The sequence below is a fragment of the Setaria italica genome, chromosome VII (genome assembly GCF_000263155.2).
Source record: "Setaria italica strain Yugu1 chromosome VII, Setaria_italica_v2.0, whole genome shotgun sequence".
Lineage (NCBI taxonomy): Eukaryota > Viridiplantae > Streptophyta > Magnoliopsida > Poales > Poaceae > Setaria > Setaria italica.
The window spans coordinates 15,562,314-15,573,980 of record NC_028456.1 but is presented as its reverse complement, the minus strand read 5'-3'; the positions used below and the strand labels follow the sequence as shown (position 1 = coordinate 15,573,980).

Below are 11,667 nucleotides of genomic sequence, written 5' to 3'. Positions count from 1 at the left end.
TATCCTTCACGGGCCATCTCTTGTTTCGATACGCTCCGAAACTTTTCGCATTCCCCCCCCCCCCCCCCCCCCCCCCGCAACCCCACACCCCACGCCGTACACGTAGAGGCATCAAGGCCATTAAACTAGAGGATTAGGATTAAACTAGAAGCCGGGTTAGGTGGCCTTCGCACGCCACCACCTGCACGGCGACGACGACTTGCTCCCCCTCCCCTCTCCCTCTCTCGATGCCTGCGTCGCAGCAACCGGATCGACGTGATAGTATAAAGGATTATATATGTTATATATGCATATCTTTGCTGATAAATGAAGGGAACGGGACGGAGCGGAGAGTTGACCCTGCGGGCGCCGCGCTAGCTAGCTGCCAGTTGTTTGCAGCGAGCTTCGTCGTGGATGCAAAAAGTCGCAGCCTGCCCCATGGTTGCCGACCACCACCACCACCACCACCACTCGGACGCAGCGGCGGCGGCGGCGGTGATGGAGGAGGCCGGGAGGAAGGTGGAGAGGGAAGACCAGCAGCGCGGGAGGGGGAGCGGGAGGGTGGCGGCCGTTGTTGGTGCCAGCGGTGGCGGTGCCGGCGAGATCGAGATAGAGATGGCGGCCGCCGCCACGGCAGGCGGCGCCGCCGGGGCCTCGTCGTCGGGGCAGCAACACGATGATGATGCGGAAGGCAGCCTCCTCCGGCAGGTATGCTCTTGCTCATCTCTCTTCTTACAGTAGCAGCAGGCTGCTTCTCGGGATGGAGTTCCTTAGGCTCGGAGACAGCCATGTGTGGATGCCTCTAGCTGGATCGAGCATTGTTCCTAGCTAGGTAGCTCAGCTAGGATACATGGTTTTTTTGCTTAGCAATGCTAGCCTTCGATTTTCGCTCTATATATGTTGCAAGTAAGTTTTCCCTCCGTTTTTAAATATACAACACTTAGATAAGAAATTTTAATTCTCTATTAACTAATTTCCTTATCCTCAACATCATATATATTGAAAAACAGAGGAAGTCATAGCAAAAGTCTCAACATGGTAGTAGTACGCAAAATAGCACCGGATGCGTGTTTATGACATGTGGGCCTGGGCATGTCACAGATTTTGATGGTATTTTGGCATCATATACATATAGTTTTAACATGATGCATGATGCTTGGAGGTGGCTTATTTAAACATCTGTTGACTTTGGCTTAATTAATTATATATCACTGCCTTTTTCTTAGCAGAAATCGACATGGAAGAGATTTCTAGCGCATGCTGGACCTGGTTTTCTTATTTCCTTGGCTTACCTTGACCCTAGCAATGGTAACATATATGTCTCATATATTCGAAATACACAAGAATACATATGGCATTACAGTGAAGTGAATTTCTGCAAATACTTGATATTTCCTGAAATGCACTTCATTTGGATGATACATGCGTACTCAAGAATCCTTCTTCCTTTTCATCTTTTTTTGACCATGCCTCATGAATATCTCCATTTATGCTCTACATATTTTGGCTAGTTGAGCTAGTAGTGATAGTAGGGTAGTACTAGCTGCTGGTTAGCTTTTGATGTTGTGCTCGTGTGGTCTTAAAGCTTAAGATGCTAACCCCACACAACTTGTATTCCCTGTAGATTTTCTACAAAAGCTACTAAAAGTAGGTCTTCGATCTAAAACTATAAGAATGTGAAATAAGCGAGTGCGTCTAAAAGATATAGGCTTATTCCTTCTCTTTACGAGTATTTATGTATCGTATGGTTGTATGTTTGGAACAGTGCAGACTGATTTGCAGGCTGGATCAAGTCACAGATACGAGGTAGGTTCCCAACCATTTCTTCGGCTTATCAACTTTTAGTTTTCACTTAGAATAGCTTATGACATCTCACCCCTACATTTTTTCCTTCTACAAGAGTGAGAACTAAACATGTATTTTTTTTCAGTTGTTATGGGTTCTCTTCTTTGGGTTCATTTTTGTATTGATCATACAATCATTGGCAGCAAAATTGGGCATCATTACAGGTGAAACTATTCTTACTATCAAGTTGGTTCTGCAAATGTAACCATTCTAGAAAGATTTACTAACAAAGCAAATGTAGCAATGTGCAGGGAAAAATAGGATTGTTGGCAACAAACGTAAATCAGTTCTTGATTAGTTTCTCTGATAGTGATTTATATATTTCAAATCCAGCCATACCTGTCACTCAACCTAAATTAGTTTGAATGAGAGTTGAGAACATTTTCTTTCACCACAGATTCTACTTGTTGGATCATCCAAATCTTGAGCTAAATCATCACAAGGCCAATATCTGTGCATATACCACCATTTGGAATTCAACTTTTATGAGAAATAATTCTTAAAGTTCTTTATTGAATACTATTGCTTTGTTGTCGCATATGAAAATGCATCCTCTGGGTTCATGGCTGTAGATAATGCATATCCGAGGTTCAACAAATTTCTTTGTTAATTGTTCCTATTTTTCTGGGAATCCAGAACCATCCTGCCTCACCTTTGTTTTTTCTTTTTTTAATAATAGGAAGGGTTTTTGTTCCTTTGTTGACATTACTGTTTCTTTTATCCCTTTAAAAATAGTGTGTGCGCTCCATCCTGGCTGCATCCCCTAGGTTTCATGGCTGTAGACAATGAAAGTTACCCACACCCCCTCTGCCACTAAGCCAAAATGGATTCTGAAAGCTCTTTATTAGTTTGTTCCTACATTTTGTGGATCAAAGTATTTTACTCATTTCAACATAGATAAAAGAAATAACCTTTTTCTAATGAACTCTAAAATTTAGAACCTTTTTACTGGTACCCAAGAAAATGACATCTTAATTTCATTGTTGTAACATACAACAGGAAAGCATCTTGCTGAGCTGTGTATGCGTGAATACCCAAAGTATGTGAAGTATGGCCTTTGGTTGCTCATTGAGGTTGGTGTGATTGCTGCCACAGTACCAGGAGGTATTGAGTTTGTTCTTGATCATCTAATTTCTTCCTATGTTGGTTGCTTTGAACGTATGGGAAACATTTAGGAGCAGTTAGCAGTAACTCTTACTAGAATGCGCAATATTTGCCCTGCATGTTTACATATACAATGATGTGCATTGAGCTCTTATAAAGAGGTAAACATTGCGAAACATTATACAATCATATATGACAAATTGAAGTGCAGCACTGGTTAAAAAATTCAAAGCCAACATGTAACGACCCTGTGCATAGCACTTCCTTTACACTTCTGTCATATCTTCCTGTAAAAGGGTTAACTACAAGGTTCACAATTGGAGCGACAAGAATTATAACCTCGTATATATGCCCAGAACCACCATGTTACTACTACTAATGACCAACTAACAGGGTGACGCAGCAAATAAAACTATGTCAGTTGGCAGTACATGCAAGATCATTTTAACAATTTTTACATATATTCAAACAATATTGTTACAAAAGACATGTCAATTTTGCACATCGATGTGTCCACTAATTGCAACATTGTTTTTGTTCTTTGTGTAGTGTTAGGAACTGCTTTGGCATACAAGATATTGCTCCACATCCCTTTTTGGGCTGGTGTTCTAATATGTGGAGCAAGCACTTTCCTAATCCTAGCTTTACAGAGTTGTGGGGTAAGATTCTCATCTCACCACAAAATAGACAAGTAATTAATATACTCTTCCATCATATAAATAACAGTGTAATATGTAGATCATGTACATTTTCACTGAAATAACCCTTGTGATTTATTTAGAAAATAATATGGATATGTGTCTCCATAATCTTTCCATTTCATTTCTAGAAAGGGGAAAAGTGTGTGATATGAAATATGTGAAAAAGTATGTAGCACAAAAATTCTCATGCCTAAATAGTAACATACATTATATTTCAGATTGCCTACAGTCTTATAACTAATTTTTGTGTGCGTGCAAGCTCCTTCCTCCTTTCTCTTTGTAAAACTCTGCTTGTTTTTCCATCCTTGTTATATTTTATATAATCAGTATCAGCAGGGGCCTAGGGGGCTTGCCCCTCTTGTTTCCCAAAAAATAAAAGTAACATATATGGTTTATAAATAAGAAATACGTAGTTCCATTTTGGTGCATATAACTGACATATGGACCATCCATTTTTTTCTTGAAGGTTCGGAAAATGGAGTTCATAGGAGTTATTTTTATTCTCATCATGGCCGCTTGCTTCTTTGTTGAAGTGAACAGTGCCAATCCTCCTATGGGTGAGGTAATTCAGGGCTTGTTCATCCCAAGATTGAGAGGGGCTTACGCTACATCAGACGCAATTGCACTATTTAGTGCCCTCATTGTACCGTAAGTATCTATAATATGGAATTAAACCCTGTTGTGAAATATTAAATATTCATCTCTCACTATTATTTGATATAATGCTAGACATAATCTTTTCCTACATTCATCATTGGTGCTATCAAGAAAAATACCATCTTCTCCTAAAGGAGTCAAGGTAAGTGATCAATATTCATAATAATTCACTTTCAATACTTAGAACAACATCACATTAAATCTAAGAATACCCTGCAATATTTCCACAAATTCATATATGCACAATTCTGAAAATGGTGTTTCTGCAGCAAAAATCATAAAAAGGAAAATCATGCAATAGTTAGCTATTTATAAAGGTAGTACATGATGCATTGCATTTTACATCATTGGACACCATGCTTCCCAAATTTTGTATAGTACAAAACTACAAATCATGAGGTTGTATTTACCCTTTAGTATCGATTGTTTGTGTTTCTTTTGTAAAACATTGATATATGTAACTGCAGTTGTAATTTGACCCTTTTTATCCAGGACACATCTACATTCTTCTTGATTGAGAATGCATTTGCTTTGTTCCTTGTGCTACTTGTAAATGTAGCCATTGTGTCAATCACGGGGACTATATGTGCTGATAGTCAGATGGTTGACGACAACTGTAGCGGTCTTACATTGAATTCCACATCTGTATTACTAAAGGTCAGTACTAATGAAAACATTGTGCAGCATCAGTTGTAAACTTTATATAGAAGCATATTAATTACTTAGTGTTGGTCTGTCTTATATTAACAATACTCCCTCTGTCCCAAATTGTAGGTCGTTTTGGCATTTTTAATTCATAGCTTTTGCTATGTATCTAGACATAATATATCTAGGTGTATAGCAAAAATTATGAACCTAGAAATGCCAAAATGATGTACAATCTAGGACGGAGGGAGTAGCAATCAAGCATAAACAACCAGGTTTATTATAAGCTTAATTATTAGACCTTTCCGTTGCAACCTATTGGCCCCAGCCAAGGCCAGAAATGAAAAAAAGGTTCCCATTCCTTTTTAGAATTATTTTCTCATTTGTCCATTCCTCTCAGTCATCTATGTTCCTTTTATCACCCAAACAAATGCAACAAGTTTGACCTAAACTAATCATGAATAGAAGAAGATGGAATATTGGAATTAGGTAAAAAAGAAGAAAACAATCCCATGCGCTTCTTCATTCCTTTTAATTCTTTTGACACACGATGGAATGCTCATGTGCAGAATATCTTTGGGAAATCAAGTTCAAAAATCTATGGCTTGGCGTTATTAGCTTCAGGTCAAAGTTGCACAGTGGCTACCAGCTATTCTGGACAATACATTATGCAGGTAATTTACAAAGAAAGGCTATAAGGAATGTCAATTCCTTGTGGATACCGAGATACAAGTTACCTCATATGAATTCTACATTTTATATGAAATGACCAACTGCATAGTACGTGTAGAACAAAACCAAGAAATAGGACTGCTGTGTGCATGGATTCTAGAGGGTGTGGGCCTGTAGGCCACAGTGAATAATGACGAAGGAGAGGGAGGCTTGAAGCAACTGTGTCTGTGTGTGCACGCCTAGTGTGAGGAAGTTACTTCCCACCCAAGTAAAATAAAAGAGAATAAAATATGTTATAGATAACTCATTTGGCTTGGATGTCTCAGGAGAGGTGGACGGCGTGTGGCGGCCAGCTAAGGTTTGGCGAACCACACGCCCCATGGGAGATGGATCCTCTGCAGTTGGTGTGTCTGCGGTTGAAGTGACTCAACCGCAGACACACCGACTGTAGAGGATCTCATTCCCGCCCCATGATGGCACAACGATAGGATGGTACTGGGCTATGGGGTTATTAAGTCAGATGTTGGGTTTGATATTAATATTGCCTATTATATCGTGCACAACAAATGTTGTAATCAAAGTTGTGGGTTATAATAAATTCATATGTATGGAAAAGTGGTGAGCAGATGCACATTATTTTTAGACAATCAACTTCTTTAGATAAATTATTTTGCCAAAACTAATAGATGATAGAATTAATACATAAATGTATAGCAAATCAACTCACAATGTTAATTGTGTTTCCAATTCTTAAAATGTAATTTTTTGTACGAAAAAAAATCTAGCCTACAACTTTTTTGAGTGACAATTGAAACAAACCATCCAGGTTGTTTATCTTTCTAGCTGAACTTTGCTCCCAATCTCTATTAAGTAAAAACTTTTGCCATCTTGATGTGGTACAGGGTTTCTCCGGGATGAGGAAATTCATCATTTACATCATTGCTCCCTGTTTCACCATCATACCTAGTTTGATAATTTGCAGTATTGGTGGTGCCGCTCATGTTCGACAACTTATCTACATATCTGCAGTAACTTCTCTGACAACCGCCTTGTCATCATACCGAATAAGCATTAGTCATACAGAATTTTGATAGTTTTTCTTCATCTTGCAGATCATATTAGCTTTTGTGCTGCCATTTGCCCTGGTTCCTCTCCTCAAATTCAGTAGCAGTTGTGCAATGATAGGACCATACAAGAACTCGACTTGTGTAAGCTATCTAATTCAATGGATTACTATCAGATTTCTCCATAATATTCTTGATAAACTAATCGGTGTAACATCAATTTTATTACATCAAAGACAGATATTTGCTTAGCCGTTATCTCTAGCACCATTCTACTTGTACCTCAAATATCATGAATGGTGAAGGAACGCTATATAATTGTTACCCTAAAAGATTAAAAAGTAATAACAATTTTTCCAGTGATACTCAGCTACTTGATGTTGTATCATATTTCTTTGTTAACACTGATATTGTTTCACTAGAGAGCAGCATTAACAAGCGGAAAATTTTATATCATATTTAGAGGAAAGCAAGATAAAACTTGTTGATGCATTAACTAAATGTAAATTATTTCCTACATGAAGAATTTTGCATAGAAGAACTTACCTCATTAACAAACACCTTTACCTTTATGTTTTGCATTTGTTAACCCAGTAATTTTTTTGTTATGCATTACACTTACACCAGTTTCTATCTTCACATTTAGATTGTCCGAGTCGCATGGATCCTCTCCATGGTAATTATGGGAGTTAATATTTATTTCTTTTGCACAAGCTTCCTCAGTTGGCTTGTGCATAGTGAACTTCCAAGGATAGCGAACGCAGTAATTAGCACCCTTGTCTTCCCTTTCATGGCGGCATATATCGCAGCTCTAATCTACTTGGTTTTCAAAAAAGTTAGTGTTCCTGTCCCATTCCCTTCCATGCCAGTTTCCAGTGAGACTGAAGTAGCAGACGCACGGAGGCAAGATGACAAGGTTGATGATATCACTGTACATTGATGACAAGCATGGTTAGAAGATAGCATATAAATCTAATTCTTTTATGAACAAAATTCAGTTTGTTCATACAGCATATATTCAAGGAGGGCATCAACCAATGAAAGATGTATATAGCTGTATATATAGCTTGCTGACAGTTGTAGATTTGTTGTCTATTAATATTTAAGCACCTAAAATGTGGAATTTCTCTGTTCATGGACGACTACGCGGGCAATGCTTACGACTTATCTGGAATGTGAAACAATTCTACGGACCACTAGATCTAAATTGTTTCTTGTACTTCATTTGCTGCATTTCGCAACATGGAACAAGATATGCTGAGGGATCAGTTTTGTTGATGGGTGAAATTTTGCCACTGGAAATTTCTATGTACCCATTTGTCATCCGTTGTGTCACTAAACATGTGGTTCATAGTCTAAACCTGCCATGTGTTGCCCTTGCCGGGTCGCCTCGTTGCAGTCAACTGACGGTCAGCCGCAATTTAGTTGATTTCATTAGAGTCATGAGACTGAAGCAGAGCATTGGAGGTTGATCTCCTGTTGTGGGACACAGGACATGTTTCAACTTTCAATGGTGCTGACTGCTGAGTATGAGAGACATCACCAAAGCACTTCCGGCAAGGGTTCAGTTCAGAGTATGGTTGCAAGTGGCAATGCCTTGGCCGTCAGACTGTCAGGGTGGCTTCAGAAGGTAAGATGAGCACAGGGTCATATTGGGGACAGATTGCTATCAAGCCAAGGAGCTTGGGAGCTGCAGAGGGCTCTGATCAACGATGACTCCAAATTCGCATAGCGCTAAGTGTTGCAAAACGTGTACAACTGGACTCAAGTAATCTTTGACACAGTGGTTGGTAATTGTTTTTCAAGAAATTGCGATATACAACTGTCAAATACCCACCAGACTAACGATGGCAAGCGAAGACCGGTCCAACATGTTACACTGCACGCTTTCCTAAGGCATGAAAGCAGCATTTGTACATCAGAACTCAGTTGCAAATAGAACGACATGATACTAATATTAAGGGCCAACATCTCTGCTGTTTTGAACAGGCTCAGTAATAGGAATATATAGCTGAGATCATATTAAGGGGTAGTAATTGGGAGGTAAGACATACAGAAGCGGCGTCACCATCTAACAATGGCACGATCCATCTACCAATTAGCTACTCAAGTTGGGAAACAAACTCTGCACAAGTTTCAGCACCAGTTCCAGAAGAGTTTGCTGGACTCCCTCTTTTTCTTCGCCTTCTTCGCTGATATTCCTCCTGTCAACAGTTTGCTATTAGTTCTTTCTAGGGGAAAAAATAACCGGCACATTTTTTATTTTCATATTGCAATGGTGGATTGGTAACCTTTTTTTCATGGTTCAAAACAATATATCGGAAACAGAGATAGCATTTAACTCCTAAACCAACCCTTGTGATGTAATACCCTGAGTACCAAAGAATAAGTGTAAAATTCTGCAAATTAACTGACTTACTGTGTGAATCATGTGATTCCTGCTTATCTTTAGTGACACCCCCAGCAGCTGACGAATCCTGCAAATTTTGGCATCTCATTAGATTTACCAAATAGGCGCTACATCAGTACAGCATCCTACCCATATTTACCCATTACCATTCAGAGGGCTAAGGTGTGGCAACAGGAAATTATGCATCTCTGTGTAAAACTACGATGATAGATGGTGATATGCACATAACGATAGATAATAAAAGTAGAATGCTAAAACTGGTATCATAAGAAAAGGGTGTATCACAAACCAAATCCAGAATCACGGGTGTCGAAAGTAGAAATTGATATTAAATAATTTGAATTAGATAAGCTATTGTCAACTGATCTCTCGAGGTGCAAAATTCAACCTACATTTTCGTGAGAAGTCAGATCAGCAGTGGATGTGTCCCCTTCATTAGGTATCATATTTTGACTAGATGCTTCATGCTGGATCTTTCTCTTCTTGTGGCCGCTCTTCATTAGCCCACCACTTGGCATTCCAAAGACTTTGCCACTTCGCAATCTCCTGACTGGACTGTCTTCTGAACCTTGAACAGCTCCAAACTGTGGAGTCATCCTTTCAGTTGGTAGTTCCAATGCATCTGTACTCCCCAGATTCATTGAAGCTTTGCCACATTTCGGAGTTCCTGGTTTTTCTAAGTCAGAGGATGTAGAGTTTGGATTTTCATTAACTATTGCAGAGTCAATGGGAAGTGTAACTATCTCATGTTCATTTGAACAGCTCTGCATATTCTCATGCTGAATATCTGCATCTTCGTCAGCCTTACTAGAACCTACTCTTCTCCTATAGCTTTCCTTCTCAACTGACATAATTTTGGATGTCGCCAATATGCTGTCATCTACTTTTGAGTTAGGGCAGAAGGAACCTGTATTTTGATTAACTGAAACAGAGCTGATGGAGTGATTATCTAACCCCTGTTCGCTTGTGTCTATCTGCATACTTTCATGCTGATCACTTTCTTGACCACTACAAGATGTTTCTCTAGGTCGTGCCAATGGTTTTCCAGGCATGTTCGTTCTGCCGCCATATAATCCCCCAGATGCAGCCATGTTACCTGCATTACCATCAGGCAAGTTTGAAAGGCTTTGGATAGCAGGTCCATCTGTATTGCTGGTATACCCTGCGGATGAGTAGGAATCATTCTCTTCGGAAGCATATTTCTTTAGATTAGTAAGATCATCGCTTAAGAACTCCTCCATCCAATATTTAACTGAATGCCTTGGTGCATCAGCAGTAGATTCTGATTGTGCTTGTTCATTCTGCTGCTCCATTTTTGGATTAACAAGCTTAAGCCACTGAATCGGAAAGCCAAACTCGAAGCATTTGCACACCTGCATAGAGTAATGGATATAGATAAATTTTCTGGTCACTTCTTAAGGTACTCCAATCAATAAAATTAGCTAGGATAATCAAAGATGGATCAAGTGGAAGTGTCAAAAGGATGGAAGAAAAAGGAATATAGTGAATTGGTGCACAGGGCAGCCCATCAATTTAGTAGCAAATCACCTTCGAAAACTCTGGCTGCTGGACACTAATCATTAATGAGGGGCACAGAGAGAAAGCAGTTACCTTTTCAGGAAATCCATTGTCACGTGTTCGGGGAACGTTCAAGAGACGGCCAATCTGTATTTTGTAACCGTCCTCAGTCTCTATCGCGTGTTGGTCATGGCGCCTCCCGATGGCGGCAGATCTGAACACTCGGCCTGCTACGTTCCTGTTTCCCGTTGAGGATGATGCTCCTTTCCTGCTTGCAGAGTAGGCAACAGCACATTGAGGCCAATGGTGGAGTAGCAACTGAAACTGTTTCGCATTTCTCTTTTTTGTTTCAGAACCAACGAATTTCTCAAATCGACAAAAATAAGATCATAATTTCCTCTAACTGGGGGACTAGAAAAGGATCACATTTTTCAAACTGGATGCCAACCGGGCAGAAGGAATCGAGAAAATGGAGCAACGGGAGGAGGAGATGCCTCATCTGCGCGGTGGAGGCGATCCCGGCGACGCGGATCTTCCCCTCCTCGCCCTCCACCCTCTCCAGCCACCAGTCGACGAGCACGACCTGAGCGACGCCGCCAAGGAGAGAGTGAGCCCCACCGGACCACCGCGCAGCGGCGCGCAACGAAGAAATGGCAGGGTTTATGGGGGTTTAGGGAAGAGAGCGAGGGAGGGAGGGGCGGAGGGCGCTTACGCATTGCTGCACGTAGGAGACGCGGGGGGCGGCCGCGGCGGAGGGCGCCGGCGGGGTCCGTGTCGCTTCGCCGGTGGATCCCGGCGGGGGCTCGGACGCCATATCCGCGAGCGGGGGAGCGGCAGCGGCGGCGGTGCTCTCCGTTTTTGAAAAGGAAAAAAGGAACAAAATACACGATTTATTTTGTTTTCTTTTTCCTAATAATTTCGGTTCTCCGCTTACAATAAAGTTTAGAAAAGAAGTGTTTCTGCCTAGTTTGTCCTCTCGCAGTCAACTTCTTTTTTAGCAAAAAAAAAAAACATAGCGCCTAAGAATTCCTTCTTGTATTCTTATTAAATTGAATTTCGCCCTTATTAGAAT

The 11,667-nt window shown here is 40.5% G+C and overlaps 2 protein-coding genes across 3 annotated transcripts; one reads left to right on the top strand and one right to left on the bottom strand.

Moving 5' to 3' along the window:
* The first annotated feature begins 154 nt into the window (after window positions 1-154).
* LOC101765884 (metal transporter Nramp4) lies at window positions 155-7,918 on the top strand. 2 transcript variants are annotated; one of them, XM_004975255.2, is made up of 13 exons: window positions 155-687; window positions 1,209-1,287; window positions 1,745-1,785; window positions 1,910-1,988; window positions 2,824-2,928; window positions 3,478-3,587; window positions 4,096-4,277; window positions 4,359-4,428; window positions 4,779-4,943; window positions 5,501-5,605; window positions 6,506-6,631; window positions 6,716-6,811; window positions 7,314-7,918. In XM_004975255.2, the coding sequence occupies exons 1-13, from the start codon at window positions 394-396 to the stop codon at window positions 7,605-7,607; spliced, it is 1,746 nt and encodes a 581-aa protein (XP_004975312.1). In that variant the 5' UTR covers window positions 155-393; the 3' UTR covers window positions 7,608-7,918. The 2 variants fall into 2 exon arrangements, with proteins under 2 accessions (XP_004975312.1, XP_022684461.1); XM_022828726.1 differs by having other exon boundaries at window positions 548-687; window positions 1,750-1,785.
* A 536-nt stretch (window positions 7,919-8,454) lies between these two features.
* LOC101772781 lies at window positions 8,455-11,437 on the bottom strand. The gene is made up of 6 exons (XM_012847579.3): window positions 11,308-11,437; window positions 11,090-11,178; window positions 10,689-10,863; window positions 9,470-10,450; window positions 9,087-9,144; window positions 8,455-8,871 (listed from the first exon to the last, which is right to left on the bottom strand). Exons 1-6 carry the CDS (start codon window positions 11,407-11,409, stop codon window positions 8,804-8,806), a joined length of 1,473 nt encoding a protein of 490 aa, XP_012703033.1. The 5' UTR covers window positions 11,410-11,437; the 3' UTR covers window positions 8,455-8,803.
* Window positions 11,438-11,667: the final 230 nt, after the last annotated feature.